Raw genomic sequence first — 16,933 nt, 5'->3', positions numbered from 1 at the left:
GAGCAAATGCTGATTTTGTCCGTTTGATCTTGGACCATGGATGATACTGGTGACTTCAAAAAAGCATCACATGTCATGATGATTTGACTTTGGGTGGCAGCCTTGGGCTGTTTGTATGCTGCCTTCTTGATTTATGATCTGGGTTGTTCTACCAGGCACGAAAGGCTGCATGTTTTCCTTTGGGGTAGGGCGTGTCACATATTTCAGTGTTGGTTTTGTCAAACTAGTCCTGAATATGCTGAAACCCAGTGGTCTTGGCCCACAAATTTAGGCTTTATTTTTTTCCCACTGTTCTGAAATTGGGTGAGATATGTGAAGATCAACCTGATTGGATGTGAACTGCCCTTAGAATCCTTCTTTGCTCAGGCTGCTTTAGGGCCGAGTCATTCAACTTCTTCTTCTTGGGGTCGTGAGGTGTCTTGGTGCTCGGTGGATATTCATCATCAATCAAACAAACAAGTCAATACTCTGACCAGGAGGCATCAGTCCCTCACATGGATTGAGTGATACAGACACCACGTAGATCTTTGACCCGGACAATGGCATAATCCAGTAGGTGCCAGTACTGAGACAATGGGCCTAGGTAGGATGCTCTTTTGGCGGGTCGGTGCAGACTCGATGGGTCAAATGGCCTCCTGCGCAGTAGGGATTCAATGGATCATGGTCACGATCAACCCTGGCATTAACATTCCTCAGAAGGATGATCTTTTCTCCTTTTGGGATGGCAGTGAAGCCTTCTTCAAGGTCAGACATCAAGGTCAAGGGCGGCACGGAGGCACAGTGGTTAGCACTGCTACCTCACAGTTCCAGGGTCCCGGATTCAATTCCGGCCTAGGGTGACTGTGTGGAGTTTGCAATTTCTCCCCGTGTCTGCGTGGGTTTCCTCCAGGTGATCCAGTTTCCTCCCACAGTCCAAAGATGTGCAGGTTAGGTGGATCGGCTATGCTAAATTGCCTCTTAGTGTTCAAAAGGTTAGGTAGAGTTTACTTAGTTACAGGGATAGGGTGAAGGCGTGGGCTTAAGTAGGGTGCTCTTTCCAAGGGCTGGTGCAGACTCGATGGGCCAAATGGCCTCCTGCACTGTAAATGTTAAGTAAGCGCTGATGACAGTGCCCTAATAATTAGGGCTGAGTATTAGGATGTCCATAAGCTTTAAATTTGTACAAATGAGGAGTTCTAGCAGTCCATTCAAGATTTTATTCTGGATGGCAAAATCAACTTCATGGTTGAGTATTGCTGTCAGACTTTCCATTCCGGCAGAATGTGCATCTCCCTGCTTGTTCCTGCAGCTGCTGGGTCTCACTGAGGACAGCAATGTCAATTTGGAGACTTGAAAGCTTACGTGATACAATTACAGATTTTTTCCCAGACAGTCAATCTTGAGATTATGCATGAGTGTTCTAACATTACAAGTTGTGAAGGTTTCCTTCCTTGACCATGAAGATGATGACGTCCCAACCAGGAGGTCACCTTTTCTAGCTCCGTCCACATTTCCCCATTTGTGGTGAGGAGAGATTACCCTGAAGAGGACTGCTCAGACATCTGTCCCAACACAGATGTCCATTGATCTTCATGCATCTGTTGTCTGTGTGCAGATGTTTGACGAGGGACTCCCAGGTTCACAACCCTGTCACATCGCCAATTTTCCATCATCATAGGGCATGTCAAATGGTCCCTTGCCTGACTTTATTTAATGTGGGGGGCTGTCATTATCTACATGATGTTGATGGTCAGATTTCAATGATGTGTCAAGTCACGATGACTGGGACCACCTTGCTGCAACAGTCTTCCTCCACGTTCTCAGCCAATAAAACGCATGGTCTTCCTTTGTCTTTTCTGCCATTGAGGACTTTCTGGACTGCACTTTATCTGGCACTTCCCCTTAATCTTGCCATGGGTGGCGCCACCAGAATCCCTCCATGGATTGCCACCTTAAAGCAGTGGAAAGGCTTGTGCCTTCTGACAATCCCTTGGGCGGTGATATGTAGCTCGTTAAAAGCAATATTGCAGGTGGAAAAGGCTATAAAAGATCAGATATTCTGTAATTTATACCTGGGACATTAAATCAAACGAGATGATGATGAAGAACATAATCCAACCTCACCCGTGCATTTTATTCTAGAAAGGATTTTGGACCCATTGGAAAAAGTAAAGCACAGGTTCATAATATTGGCGACGAGAAAATATTAATTATGAAAGAGTTGAATAAACCTTGGCTCTACTCTAGAAAAGAACAGTTTAAAGTGGCATATACAATAAGTGTTGAAAGAGAATTTGAGTGTATTGAGAGATTATTTCTATTAGTTAGCAAATCACAATGCGAAAGTACAAGTACATATGAATGTTGGAGCAGGAGTAGGCCACTCGGCCCCTCAAGCCTGCTCCAACATTCAATAAGATCATGCTTGATCCGATTGTAACTTCAACTCCACATTCCTGCCTACTCCCAATAACCTTTCGTCCCCTTATTAATCAAGAATCCATTTAACTCAGCCTTAAAAATATTCAAAGATTCTGCTTCCACTTCCTTTGGAGGAAGAGAGTTCCAAAAACTCCTGACCCCCTGAAAGAGGGAATTTCTCCTCCTCTCCTTCTTAAATGAGCGACCCCTTATTTTTAATCAGTGACCTCCGGTTCTAGATTCTCCGACAAGCGAAAACACCCTCTTCACATCCACCCTGTCAATTCCCCTCAGGATCTTAAAGGTTTTAATCAAGTCGCTTCTTACTCTTCTAAACTCGAATGGATACAAATCTCACCTTTCCTCAAAAGACAATCCACTCATTCCTGGTATTAGTCTAGCAAACCTTATCTGAACTGCTTTTAAAAAAAAAAAGATTATTTTATTCCAAACATATTCAACATAATAACACAATCTTAACAACAATGTATACAGATTGTACATTTTCCCCCCATTTACTCCCTCCCCCCGCAAGACACAGCTACTCAAAACTAGCCATTAATGGCCTCACCGTATCTCAAAGCCCTCCTCCTTAGGGCAAATTTGATCTTTTCTCCAACCTGAGAAATACATCTTAAGTTTCCGACCCATGACGCAGCCCCTGGCGGCGCGGCCAACCTCCAATTCAAAAGTATTCGCCGCCAGGCAAGAAGAGAGACGAAGAAAACGACATCAGCCCCCTTCCCCTCCAGCAGCTCCAACACCCCAAAGGTCGCCACCATTGGGACCGGCTTCATCTGAGCTCCTGCAATCCTATGTTCCCAATTACCGCCTCCCAAAAGTTCTCCAACTCCTCAAGCCCCAGATCATCACCGGCCCCCTCCCACACCTCTTGCACTCGCCTGCTACCTCCAGAAAAAAACGCTCATCCAGGCCTGAGTTGTGTGGAGCCTGTGCACCACCGTACATTGTATAAGACTCATCCTTGCGCAAAGGAGGTTAGGAAGTCCTGAAAGATGTGCTTGTTAGGTAAATTGGACATTCTGAATTCTCCATCTCTGTACCTGAACATGCGCCGTAGTGTGGCGACTAGGGATTTTCACAGTAACTTCATTACAGTGTTAATGTAAGCCTACTTGTGATACTAAAAAAAAAGTTCACTCAGCATATTACTTTGCACCAAAGTTCCTATCCTATCTCCCTTCCCAACTACTACTATCACTTCTGCATGGTCCTTTTCACTAAGGACGTGCCCTGCTCCTCCAACCACCAATATATATTCCCAATCCTACCATCACCCCCATCCGGGAGCAACATTTTATCCAAAAGCGTATCCTCTAGCACCTGAGGCCCCCCCAAAACTTATGATTCCCACACATGGAGTCATCACTGACATGTGACGCAATTTAAAGTGCCTCCTCAGCTGGTTCCAAACTTTTATAGATGACTCCACCACTGGACTCCTCGTATACTTCCTCGGGGCGAACAGCAGCAGGTCATCACCAGAGCCCTCAAGCCCGTACCCTTGCAAGACGACCCCTCTAACCTGACCCAATCTGCCCATCCCGCCATCATGTCACCTCCACATTCGCTGCCCTAGAGTCATAGAGGATTACAGCATGGAAACGGGCCCTTCGGCCCAACTGGTCCATGCCGCCCAGTTTTTTGCACTAAGCTAGTCTCAATTGCGCGCATTTGGCCCATATACCTCTCTACCCATCTTATCCATATAATTGTCTAAATGCTTTGTAAAAGACAAAATTGTACCCGCCTCTACTACTGTCTCTGGCAGCTCACCACGTAAAAGTCAACCTGGGAATAATCCTTGTACACATTGATAAGAAGAAATACTCCCTTGCTCTTGAGTGCCCAAACCTCCAAGGATCCACAATCCCCATCCTCTCCATTAAACCCTCCCAGCTCGCGCCATTCTCGACCTCCCCATCGGCTTAGGGATCGAGGTATCCACCCTAGACTCCAGTAGACAATTAAAATCACCCCTTCCCATAATATCTGGTGAGATAATTTGGTGAGAGTCCAAATCCGGGATCGCCCCTAATTGCGCCTTCATTGTCCCAATTAGATGCATTTACATTCACCAACATCACCGGAGTACCTACTAGCACCCCACTCACTATCACAAACCCCCCTCCCCTAGTCCACCTTGCTAGCCCCTGTAAATCCCGTTTTCTTGTTCAGCAATATGGCACGCTCACTCGACTTCGAGTCAAATCCCAAGTGGAACAATTGCCCACCCACCCCTTACTCAATCTCACTTGATCTTTCACCCGTTAAGAGGAAAAGTAATTACTTGACAACAATATTAAAGGATGCATGTGAAAGGCAAGTTAATGAGATAATAGATGCAGAGAGTACCGTCAAAGATATATGCTTCCATTTCTGTTTCTAAAATTGAGTGGTTCATAGAGAGCATTTTTAGCTATATATTTCCGTTTGGGTAAAATATTGGCTGCTACAAGTTTGACACTGGAGCTAGCTGTAATGGGAGCTATTTAAGGTGGCTAATTAAGAGATGTGAACAACTAAAACACGTTGGCATTTGAAATAACTTGGAACTTTTAGTTTGCATCTCAATGAGAAAGAGGCATCACAATGCACAGTGCAACAACATCTTGCATTTACAAAAAATGAAATTAAAATACTGGAAAAACTTAGCTGGTCTGGCAACATCTATGGAGAGAGAAACAGATTTAAAGTTTCAAGTCCAATATAACTTTTCTTTAGAACTCCAGTCATACCGGACTCTAAATGCTAAATGTGGGCATGATCGAACGGCCATGTTGCACCTGAAAAGGCAGAGCACACGGCGCAACGTAGCCTATAGAAGCCGAAAGACCCCGCTCATGAGATCTATCCGGCTCGCAACGCCTCAGGAGACCTAGCGCGATCTCACGAGACATTGCGATGTCACCTTTTGGCAAAACTTGACAGCTAGTCTTTAATATGCAGTCCCCCGACACACCTGAGGCATTGGGATCTATCCCCTTCGCCTTGGCGATCTTGGGCAAGCGCCGTTCAGTACTGGTCTCCACAAACCAGACAGAATGACACTTGTGGGGGTCTCCTAGGGGTTCGGAGCCCCCTGGTGCTTGCCTCCTGGGCAGGGTGGTACCTTGGCAGTGCCACATGGGTGCCAGCCTGGTACTGACAAGGTGCACAGGTGCCACTGCCAGCTGGCAGGGACACTGCCAGGCTACCAGGTTGGCAGTGCCAAGGTGCAAGCTGGCATTTTTCCCGCAACTGCGATCAGGCTGTGGGTGCCCTGTATAGTGTCCGGGGAGGGCCCCGAGGATCCTCTCACCATGAGTTGGGGCTGGGAAGGTCAGGGGTTGCCTATGGGACTCCAAAGATCGGGAAGCCATTTACAAATGGCGTCCTGATCTCCCGTTACGGCAAGGAGTTCCGGCGTTCAGTGCTCCTTGGTGCAGAAAACGGGGCTACATTCCCCGCTGATGCCCCCTATCTATCCGGGGCACGTAAAATAGCAGGGAGTTTCTCGGCACTGTGAGCACCAGGAAACACGGCTAAATGCACTCACTATGGAACTTTAGTTCTTGGTTCCCATTTAGCTAAATCACTCTCACTCACTCTCTCTCTCTCTCTCTCTCTCTCGCTCTTGCTTGCCCCAGTTGCTGCCAGACCTACTACGATCTTTCAGCACTTGTTTTTATGTCAGATTTCCAGTATTTGCTTATATATTTCAAACTATGTAACATGTTTTAGCATGGTAAAAAAACGATTCAAACATGAGGTCGAAACAATTAAAGGCCTTGCTGTAACAAGTGGAATGAAAGAAGAGGGGTGATCAAAAGGAGGCCAGAGTCAGATCAAAGGACAAGATTGAAGGGGTTTGCAGCAGTCGAGAGGGAACAGGATTTTGTAGAATTCAGTGCATTGCAGGTGGGCGGTGGTGATAGCATTAGGGTGGGAGGCAATAGATTTTGACTAGAAGAGTTGTAACTGGAGAATGGGGCAAACAGGCAAACATTGAAAATGTTTGAGCCTGGAATGACAAAGGTGTGGAGCTGGTTGTGAGGTACAGACTGGTGTGGAAGAAGATTTGCTGACTTTTGGTATGTAATTTGAAGTTCAGCTCTTGGGTTAATCAAGATGCCCATGTAAGGTTATTTCTTAATAAGCAACCAAGGTGGTGGGCAAAGTCTGGGTCAAGTTGCAAGGTTTGTGATAGAAATTGGTTGTTTTAAGTTTTGCTGATGTCAGAGTGATAGTCAGATAGCCAAGTGTAGGTTAGGTAGCTCAGGGTGGTGGTTGACCGGAAATTACTGACAAAGAAAAGATGATGGGTACAAACCACAGCAGAAAATAGAAAAATTTGAGCAGTTTCAAACACATGATGAAAATGAGATTTTGAAACATTGGTTAGCAGATATGGGTGGCACAATGGTTAGCACTGTTGCCTCACCACGTCAGGGACCTGGGTTCAATTTCGGCCTTTGGTGACTGTCTGTGTGGAGTTTGCATTTTCTTCCCAAGTCTGCATGGGTTTCCGCTGGGTGATCCGGTTTCCTGCCACAGTCCAAAGATGTGCAGGTTCGGTGGATTGACCATGGTAATTTGCCCCCTAGTGTTCAAAACTGTGTATGTTAGGTGGGGTTCCGGGGATTTGCTGGGGGAGTGGGCCTAGATAAGATCCTCTTTCAGAGGGTCGGTGTATACTCTGATGGGCCAAATGTTTCCCTTCTGCACTGTAGGAATTCTATGGTTCTATAATGTTAGAGGGGTATAGGGAAACATTCTGAGGGATAAACTGTTAATAGTGGAGCAAAGAGAGTGAGAAATAATGAGTTACCCAGTATAAGAGGAGTGAAGAATATATTGGGTTGTGTATGGCTGGAGTGAGATTATGGACAAAAGTCTGTTTAGTGGACCTTAAATTAATTAGATATTCGAAAGAACAGGGTGATAGAAGTAGGCGTTCTAACAACAATGGTGAAAAGTTCCCTGTACATAGATGTCTGCAGTGCACTGTGGGCATCTAAGACTGTATTTCAATTCCCAGTAATTTGCCACTTAAATACTTAATTGAAAGAGCATCTAGTGGATACTCAGCAAAGAACAGCCAGATTACTGAGGACACGTTGTAAGTCCTGTAAATAATGTGATGAAATAAAACCTGTTTTATACATTTTGAATCTTCCTCATGTTAAACCGTCAGGTGGAAAAATTGTGATAATTTCTAAAGCAGAAGTATGTTTTCGAACAAAAACTTTGAGGACTTTTGAGATTTCCTTTTTGCACTTTTTTTCTAGTAATGGAAAGCAAGGCAATAGATGTTAACCAACCTATGAATGCTCTTATGAGACTGAATCAAATTAAACCTGGCCTACAGTACAAGCTTCTTTCACAGTCTGGTCCTGTGCATGCACCTGTCTTCACGATGTCTGTGGATGTTGATGGAAAAACCTATGAAGCCTCAGGACCATCTAAAAAAACAGCCAAACTTAATGTAGCAGTTAAGGTAAGATAAAAGTAGCTTACAATAATGATATTTTTTGCTTGTTAGAGTAAATTTTGAGAGGGTCAGTTTGGGGGAAAATGCTCATGGAATGCACAACCATGCCATGGATAGGAAATTTCCAGAGAAAACAACAATCAAATTTACTGCATCATGCCCAGTGCAGTCACGGCGATACAACAAATTTTAAAGTTATATTTTTAAAGAGTGAAATAACACCAGTGCTATTCCGATAGCTGCAATCTACCATGTGACTTTTGACATTTGAACTGTAGACACCCAAGCCTACAGCCAATATCCAATTAAATATGTACCAGAGTGATGGGACCTCACAGACACTTATGAAATTCACATATCTCATGTTTGAGGAAGGACCAAAACCTACAGACAATGGGGTTTTCAGGCAATCCTTCTCCATGTTTCACCGGAGACATCAAAACGCAATGGATGTTAGAGGAATGTGAAATAGACCCCATTGACCTTTCATTGTACTGTGATGGCCCTCATTCAAATACAAGGCCCTTGACAATATCAAACTCTCAATATGTGAAAAGCCACAACACAAGATAGTTATCAGCCTAACAAACCACCTTATTGCGAAAGGACTTTGGATTGTAACATGTCAAAAATCACACTGGTAAGACTGCCATGTTTGGTGCCTGCTCTTAAAACAGCAACAATCAACTCTGCAGAGTCAGAGACCAGCAGAAAGTCATCAAACCAGCTGCAGTAATAAACAGCCATATCTTAAAAGTCGTAGAAGGTCTCTCTCCAAACTGTTCCAACTTCAGGTTTACCTGAGAGCCAACCTACTGAAAATTCAATTACAAGAAGCTTTGGCAGCTTACTCTGCTTAGAAGACCTTTGCTTACAGGACCTTAATGTAAAGCATCAACTCATCTAAGAGCCTACAGGTCTGCCACAAAAGAGACTGAGACAATTATACCATTTAAATACCCTGTATATATTTCTTCCTCTATATCAGATCTTTGTCTGTGTGATGCATCGTGTTTTTGTACCTCCAGTGTGCCATATTAAATATTTATTTTAAAAATTCACAGAACAACTTGCTAATGGGATTATTTAAATTAGGACAACCACTCTGAAGGTAGGAACACATACACCTTAAATATAAAACACCTCGGTCACAGACAGTAAGAAAACATAAATTCTGTCCGTGACATTGGATTTATTTTTTTGAGCAATCAATTAATGAGGAAATATTATTTAGATTCCCTGCATACAAACTACTCCTAAAATGAAGGTTATTGTGTACTGCATAATTAATTCATTTCAGTCTGTTTTGGGTTACAATAATGGTGCAGCTTGAAATTTGACACACACATCTCAAAACAGTTGGTAAAAGAAGTTCTCCACAAATCATAAGTCAAAGAAATAAAAATGAAATTAAATGAAAATCGCTTATTGTCACAAGTAGGCTTCAAATGAAGTTACTGTGAACAGCCCCTAGTCGCCACATTCCAGTGCCTGTTCGGGGAGGCTGGTCCGGGAATTGAACCGTGCTGCTGGCCTGCCTTGGTCTGGTTTAAAAGACAGCTCTTTAGCCCTGTGCTAAACCAGCCCTCGCAATTGAGCCTAAGTAGGAAATGTTAACGAACACATGGATGTATGGGTTCATTCTGGGCTATGTAGTTCACCAAACGACAAAAATGTTTTCACACAAATAAGCTGGTTGAGACATGTTCCATGTTGTTTGATAAATCTATGGTTTCCAGTAAGGTTGGGTTATCTTTATCAAAACTGACAAGTTTGGTAAGTTTATTACCAACCTCAATTCTTCCGGCAGGTAGATTTGCATATGACCCTTGATTTTAACATGGATAAAATAACATTTTTTAGTCTAGCTAGTGCCTGTATTTTTGAGTTCCGTTGGCTTCCATTTCTGGCTTGTGCCAACATCTGCTTGTGCCAAACACCATCCTAGACTCCCTGTTGTTTATGTTTCTCATTGGTGTCTTGGATTTATGCTACTTTTTATTGTTTTATTTCAACAATTTGCGCTGTTCAGTGTGGCCACAATGACGGCTTCTTTAGGTATTTCATAGAATCCCTACAGTGAAGAAGGCGGCCATTCGGCCCATTGAGTTTGCACCGGCCCTCCAAAAGAGCACCCTACCGAGGCCCACTCTCCTCTATCCCCATCACCCCACCTAACCTTTGGACTGTGGGAGGAAACTCGCGCAGACAAGGGGAGAATGTGCAAACTTCATGCAGACCCAATGAACCCGGAATCGAACCCACGTCCTTGGCGCTGTGGATAGCAGTGCTAACCACTGTTATATTTACAATTGATCCAGTCTTCCTTTTGCCAGTCACCACTTGAAGTACTAATATGATATAAATGAGATACAGGATGCAAACTCCTTGAAGGATCAGTGTCTCTAGGTAGTTTTGCTTCTATGTGCTGTTAAAGACTAATGACATCTGTATGTCATCTATTGTTGTAATATGCTGGTAGAGTAGCTTATTGACAAATCTCACTCAGCTTCAGATTTGTACATGATAGGTTCCCACAGTTTCCCTCATATGGGTGGGTGGGAGGATCCCACTAGAGCCCCAAAATTCGTTTTATGCACCATTTGAATGTATTTAAATGTCCTCCAGGGGGGAGAGGGTGAAAACTGAGCAATACCTTGACACTGCACCCTACCACTGCCTGTGGACAGTGGGTATTCTGTGTGAGATGGGGGGGGAGGGGGTTGTTGTTGGACCCCAATCTTTTAAAAACCATCGTTTTTGGCAGGGTGTGCCTAGGGTGATGTTGTGAGATCTGCCCCTGAACTTGTTTTTAGCTAAGAGTCTAAAAATACGGTAGAAGAAGCTGCCTTGGGGCTGGCAGCTTCCACTCACTTTTTCACCCTTGCTACAACACTCTGCAAAAATAAAATCAGAAAATTATACCCTCCGCCTTTTCCTGTCGAGCTTTAAGGTCTTATCATACCATCTTTTGTTGACTAGTTTGTAATATTAACAGAAGAACAAAAAGCTGGAAGCTGGTTAAAAGTGCACTGAAGTTTCTTTTGAACATCTTGGTCTCTGAGCTTTATTTATAGTCAAGGAACACCACATGACCATTTTTAATTTTTGCATTATGCTAATGTGAAACTGGCGTAGCTGGACTACTACATAACTTTCAATGTTTCCATTGTTTTGGGAACGGTGCCTGACTTGTGCTAATGTCCCCTTGGTAGCTGATACCAACAACTTAGGATACCAAGGGCAGCACGGTAGCATTGTGGATAGCACAATTGCTTCACAACTCCAGGGTCCCAGGTTCGATTCCGACTTGGGTCACTGTCTGTGCGGTGTCTGCACATCCTCCCCGTGTGTGCGTGGGTTTCCTCCGGGTGCTCCGGCTTCCTCCCACAGTCCAAGGATGTGCAGGTTAGGTGGATTGGCCATGATAAATTGCCCTTAGTATCCAAAATTGCTATTAGTGTTGGGTGGGGTTACTGGGTTATGGGGATAAGGTGGAGGTGTTGATCTTGGGTAGGGTGCTCTTTCCAAGAGCCGGTGCAGACTCGATGGGCCGAATGGCCTCCTTCTGCACTGTAAATTCTATGATCTATGAACTTTATGTGGGGACTGTTAATTACAAACCCGCATTCCACCACATTGACCATTCCAAATGAGCAATTTCTGTCACATCAGCCTTTTCAAAGCTCGCTAACAATGGAAATTAAATGCTAAAATAGCCTACGTTCCTGTGTACTACTGCTGAAGAAATTTACAAAGCTAATGCTGTCATTTATGATTTTGAATAATAGCTTTTAAGGTTGTTCCAGATTCTTCAGTTTTAAACCAAATGTAGAATTACCTAGGTTTCCCTCAGGAAAAGCATGTCATGAATCTCCCTGAAATACTGTTACACAAATTAAGATGGCGAATATACAACCTGTTCCAAAGTCTTTAATTTTCCAGCAATACATCCATGAAGGCTTGTGAACTATAAAAGACAGATAATCTGCTGCAGTGTGTCAGGAGAATATCTGAGTTTGAGCCAGTAGTTTCATTGAAATACTTACTTTACTAACCAGTTTTATTATTACCAAATTCAAGCATAGAATTCTAATATATGAAGCTGTTTTATGTTCATTGATCCAGTCAAAAGAATTACCCATTTATAATTTTTGGGATTGATTGGTGTAATGTTTTGAAAAATTATGTATGCTGAATTACAGCATCTGTATGTATCAGAAATATTTTTCAGTTGGTTACTCTACAATCCAGGGGCTGGATTAGCACAGTGGGCGAAACAGTTGGCTTGTGATACAGAACAAGGCAGCAGCGCGGGTTCAATTCCCGTACCGGCCTCCCTGAACAGGTGCCGGAATGTGGCGACTAGCGGCTTTTCACAGTAACTTCATTGAAGCCTACTTGTCACAATAAGCTATTATTATTATTACAATGGACTGTGACAATCCTGATTTCAAGTGCCATGTTTTGTAGCAAGTTACTTTGGGTAGTGTTAATGTGGCCGAAATTTCAACAGATTATCTCCATGAATAATATTTTACATTTTAAAAATGTATTCTTTCATGAGATGTGGGCGGCATTGGCAAGGCCATCATTTGTTTCCCAGAAATTGCCCTTGAACTGAGTGGCTCATTGGGTCATTTCAGAGGGCAGTTAAGAGTCAGCAACATTGTATGGGTCTGGATTCACACGTAGCCAAACTGGAAAAGGATTGTAGGTTTCCTTCTGGGGGAAAAATGAATGAATTAGGTGGATTTTTACAACAATCAAAGATAGTTTCATGGTCACCATGACTGAGATGAGTTTTCAATTTCATTTTCTTTTATTGTTAATTGAATTTAAATTCCATCAGTTGCCTGTGTGGGATTTGAACCCAAATAGCAGTCTGAGCCTCCAAATTATGAGTCCAGTGAAATTACCACTATGGCACCTTCTCCCCCTTTAATGCTACCTTTGCTGTACAATAGCCTATTTTTATTGTACTGACAATGGGCTAGTAAGCTAGAAATCATGACAAATTGCAAAATTGAATGCAAAAAAAAAAAATCAAATTTTTTGGTTAGCAACAAGAAAATGGCCAAGTAAACAGCTGAATTGTTGTAAAACCCTACATGTTCGCTCGAACCTGTGACCCCTAGCTGAGCTCATTACATGTAATTCCAGTTAACTAGGCGGACAACAAAGGGTTAAATGTTTTGTTAGTGTCTGCCAAATCCATGAATAAACGAATAATAGTAATATTGAATTTAGACATGCAATGCAGTGAGTGCTCTGAAAGCTTAATGAGATTATTGGAGTTTTTGCACTGGGATAGGGAAACACTTGAAGCTTCCAAATTCTATTTTTTTTTTTTTGTCACTGTTATTCCAGGTACTTCAGGCAATGGGCTGTCCAACTGGTATGGATTTGAAGATGGGTTTTGAATCTCAGGAAATGGAAGAAAAGTCCTCAGCCGATGATAAGAATGAAACTGTTTCTACAAACTCTAGCAATGACACAGTTGGCTGTGCTACGACGGCCAGCACCAATACTCTAGAGGTACCAGATTTCAAATGCCTAACAATAAATAGGTAGACTGAATCAGTTCATTATTTTGCTATTATAAATTCACAATTTTTAGAAATTTGACTTTTTTAGTTTCAAAGTAAATTAAGTAAGTGTTCACTAATATGTATCAGGTTTAACCAAAGGTTACTTCCCTTTTGTTAACACTTGGAGTTCATTTGAAAATAATCATGTTGGAGATAGTTACCTTTCACTTCCAGAATTATGCAATTAGAAGATCAGATAGAAAGTGTACGTGCGACTTCCGGGTGCGGCGATGACCAGCTGAGTCGCACGTTTCGGCAGCTCCCGGTGAAACGGACTTTTGGGCTCTTGATAGGAGCCCCAACGGCAATTTTAACGGCTAAAAACACCGTGCGGTAAACCAGAAGGGAATTCCCCCTGGACACGGATGGAAAAAGGAGAGGAAAGTGGCCGGATTGCAGCGGATCCTTTGGAACAGCGGCAAGGAAGGCAAGCAAAAACCAAGATGGCGTCGGAAGGTGGCAGTTTCACATGGGGCCCTGAACAACAAGAGTTCTTGAAATGCTGCGTGGAAGAGATAAAAAAGGAAATGAAGAAAGAGCTGTTGGCCCCGATACTACAGGCGATTGAAGGGCTAAAGGAGGAACAAAAGACCCAGGAGCGGGAGCTTCGGGTCGTGAAGGCGAAGGCAGCCGAGAATGAGGACGATATACAGGGCCTGGTGGTGAAGACGGAGATACAGGAGGCACATCAGAAACGATGTGTGGAGAGGTTGGAGGCACTGGAAAACAACGCAAGGAGGAACAACCTGAGGATTCTTGGTCTTCCTGAAGGTGTGGAGGGTGCGGACGTCGGGGCATATGTGAGCACGATGCTGCACTCGTTAATGGGAGCGGAGGCCCCGGCGGGTCCGTTGGAGGTGGAGGGAGCATACCGAGTTATGGCGCGAGGACCGAGAGCAGGAGAAACTCCCAGAGCCATAGTGGTGAGATTCCTCCGTTTTAAGGATAGAGAAATGGTCCTTAGATGGGCGAAGAAAACTCGGAGCAGTAAATGGGAGAACGCGGTGATCCGCGTTTATCAAGACTGGAGTGCGGAGGTGGCGAGAAGGAGGGCGAGCTTTAATCGGGCCAAGGCGGTGCTTCATAAAAGGAAGATAAAATTTGGAATGCTGCAACCGGCAAGACTGTGGGTCACATATCAAGGGAGGCACCACTACTTTGAGACGGCGGATGAAGCGTGGACTTTTATTGTAGAAGAAAAACTGGAATGAGTGGATTATTAAAAAGAACGTTAGAACAAAGTGGTGGGGCGAATGGGGGGGGCGAAGAGGGGTTTTATGTTCTAATCCTGCGGTGTGGTAACTTTTCTCTCTCCCACAGGGGGTGATGGGGGGAGGTGGGGAGGGAGAGGAGATGGGGCGTTGGCCATGGGGGGCGGGGCCAAGGGAGAAGCGCGGGCTTGGCTCCCGCGCTATGATAATTATGGCGGGAATAGAGAAGCAGGAAGGAGGGGGCGTCGCACGGTGCGAGCCGTGGTCACGGGGGGAAGCCGAGGTCAGCCAGAGTTTGCTGACTTCTGGGAGCAACATGGGGGGAGTAATTACGCTAGCGGGGGGTCTAGCGGGGGGGATGGGAGGGGGGAATTACTGGGTTGCTGCTGCTGGGGAAAGGGGGGAGCGGGTACGGGAGAGGATGGGCGGGGGGGCACCGCCTGGGGGAGATACAGCTGCGTGGGAACTGGGTGAGAAGCTGGAAAAAGATGATGGCTAATCGGCAAGGGGGGGGGGCGGGAAGCCCCCCAACTCGGCTGATCACGTGGAACGTGAGAGGGCTCAACGGGCCGATAAAGAGGGCACGGGTACTCGCACACCTTAAGAAACTTAAAGCAGATGTGGTTATGTTACAGGAAACGCACCTGAAACTGATAGACCAGGTTAGGCTGCGCAAAGGGTGGGTGGGGCAGGTGTTCCATTCGGGGCTAGATGCGAACAACAGGGGGGTGGCTATATTAGTGGGGAAGCGGGTTATGTTCGAGGCAAAGACTATAGTGGCGGATAACGGGGGCAGATACGTGATGGTGAGTGGCAAACTACAGGGAGAGACGGTGGTTTTGGTAAACGTGTATGCCCCGAACTGGGATGATGCCAATTTTATGAGGCGGATGCTAGGACGCATTCCGGACCTGGAGACGGGAAAGCTGATAATGGGGGGGAGACTTTAACACGGTGTTGGAACCAGGGCTGGATAGGTCGAAGTCCAGGACTGGAAGGAGGCCGGCAGCAGCCAAGGTGCTTAAGGATTTTATGGAGCAGATGGGAGGTGTGGACCCGTGGAGATTCAGTAGACCTAGGAGTAAGGAGTTCTCGTTTTTCTCCTATGTCCATAAAGTCTATTCGCGCACAGACTTTTTCGTGCTGGGTAGGGCATTGATCCCGAAGGTGAGGGGAACGGAGTATACGGCTATAGCCATTTCGGATCACGCCCCACACTGGGTGGACTTGGAGATAGGGGAGGAAACAGGAGGGCGCCCACCCTGGAGAATGGACATGGGACTAATGGCGGATGAGGGGGTGTGTCTAAGGGTGAGGGGATGTATTGAAAAGTACTTGGAACTCAATGACAATGGGGAGGTCCAGGTGGGAGTGGTCTGGGAGGCGTTGAAGGTGGTGGTTAGGGGGGAGCTGATATCAATAAGGGCACATAAAGGGAAGCAGGAGAGTAAGGAACGGGAGCGGTTGCTGCAAGAACTTTTGAGGGTGGACAGACAATATGCGGAAGCACCGGAGGAGGGATTGTACAGGGAAAGGCAAAGGCTGCATGTGGAATTTGACTTGCTGACTACAGGCACTGCAGAGGCACAATGGAGGAAGGCACAGGGTGTACAGTATGAATATGGGGAGAAGGCGAGCAGGTTGCTGGCACACCAATTGAGGAAAAGGGGAGCAGCGAGGGAAATAGGGGGAGTGAGGGACGAGGAAGGAGAGATGGAGCGGGGAGCGGAGAGAGTGAATGAAGTGTTCAAGACATTTTATAAAAAATTATATGAAGCTCAACCCCCGGATGGGAGGGAGAGAATGATGGACTTTTTGGATCGGCTGGAAATTCCCAAGGTGAAAGAGCAGGAAAGGGTGGGACTGGGAGCACAGATCGAGGTAGAAGAAGTGGTGAAAGGAATTAGGAGCATGCAGACGGGAAAGGCCCCGGGACCGGACGGATTCCCAGTCGAATTTTATAGAAAATATTTGGACTTGCTCGCCCCGGTACTGACGAGGACCTTTAATGAGGCAAAGGAAAGGGGACAACTGCCCCCGACTATGTCTGAAGCAACGATATCGCTTCTCTTAAAGAAGGAAAAGGACCCGCTACAATGCGGGTCCTACAGACCAATTTCCCTCCTAAATGTGGATGCCAAGGTCCTGGCCAAGGTAATGGCAATGAGAATAGAGGAATGTGTCCCGGGGGTGGTTCACGAGGACCAAACTGGGTTTGTGAAGGGGAGACAGCTGAA

General features: G+C 45.1%; 1 protein-coding gene across 12 annotated transcripts in view; it reads left to right on the top strand.

The window, feature by feature from the left end:
* Positions 1-16,933, top strand: part of strbp (spermatid perinuclear RNA binding protein) — a 276,353-nt gene that overhangs the window by 221,585 nt on the left and 37,835 nt on the right. For all 12 annotated transcript variants that reach the window (XM_072488405.1, XM_072488411.1, XM_072488410.1 and 9 more), the window contains 2 exons: positions 7,692-7,900; positions 13,265-13,432. In XM_072488405.1, the coding sequence (XP_072344506.1) occupies positions 7,692-7,900; positions 13,265-13,432 (377 nt within the window). The remainder of the gene's footprint in view (positions 1-7,691; positions 7,901-13,264; positions 13,433-16,933) is intronic.

The sequence above is a fragment of the Scyliorhinus torazame genome, chromosome 22 (assembly GCF_047496885.1).
Source record: "Scyliorhinus torazame isolate Kashiwa2021f chromosome 22, sScyTor2.1, whole genome shotgun sequence".
In the NCBI taxonomy this organism is placed as follows: Eukaryota; Metazoa; Chordata; class Chondrichthyes; order Carcharhiniformes; family Scyliorhinidae; genus Scyliorhinus; species Scyliorhinus torazame.
The sequence above is the reverse complement of the archived record's forward strand: the minus strand, read 5'-3'. Positions and strand labels throughout refer to the sequence as shown.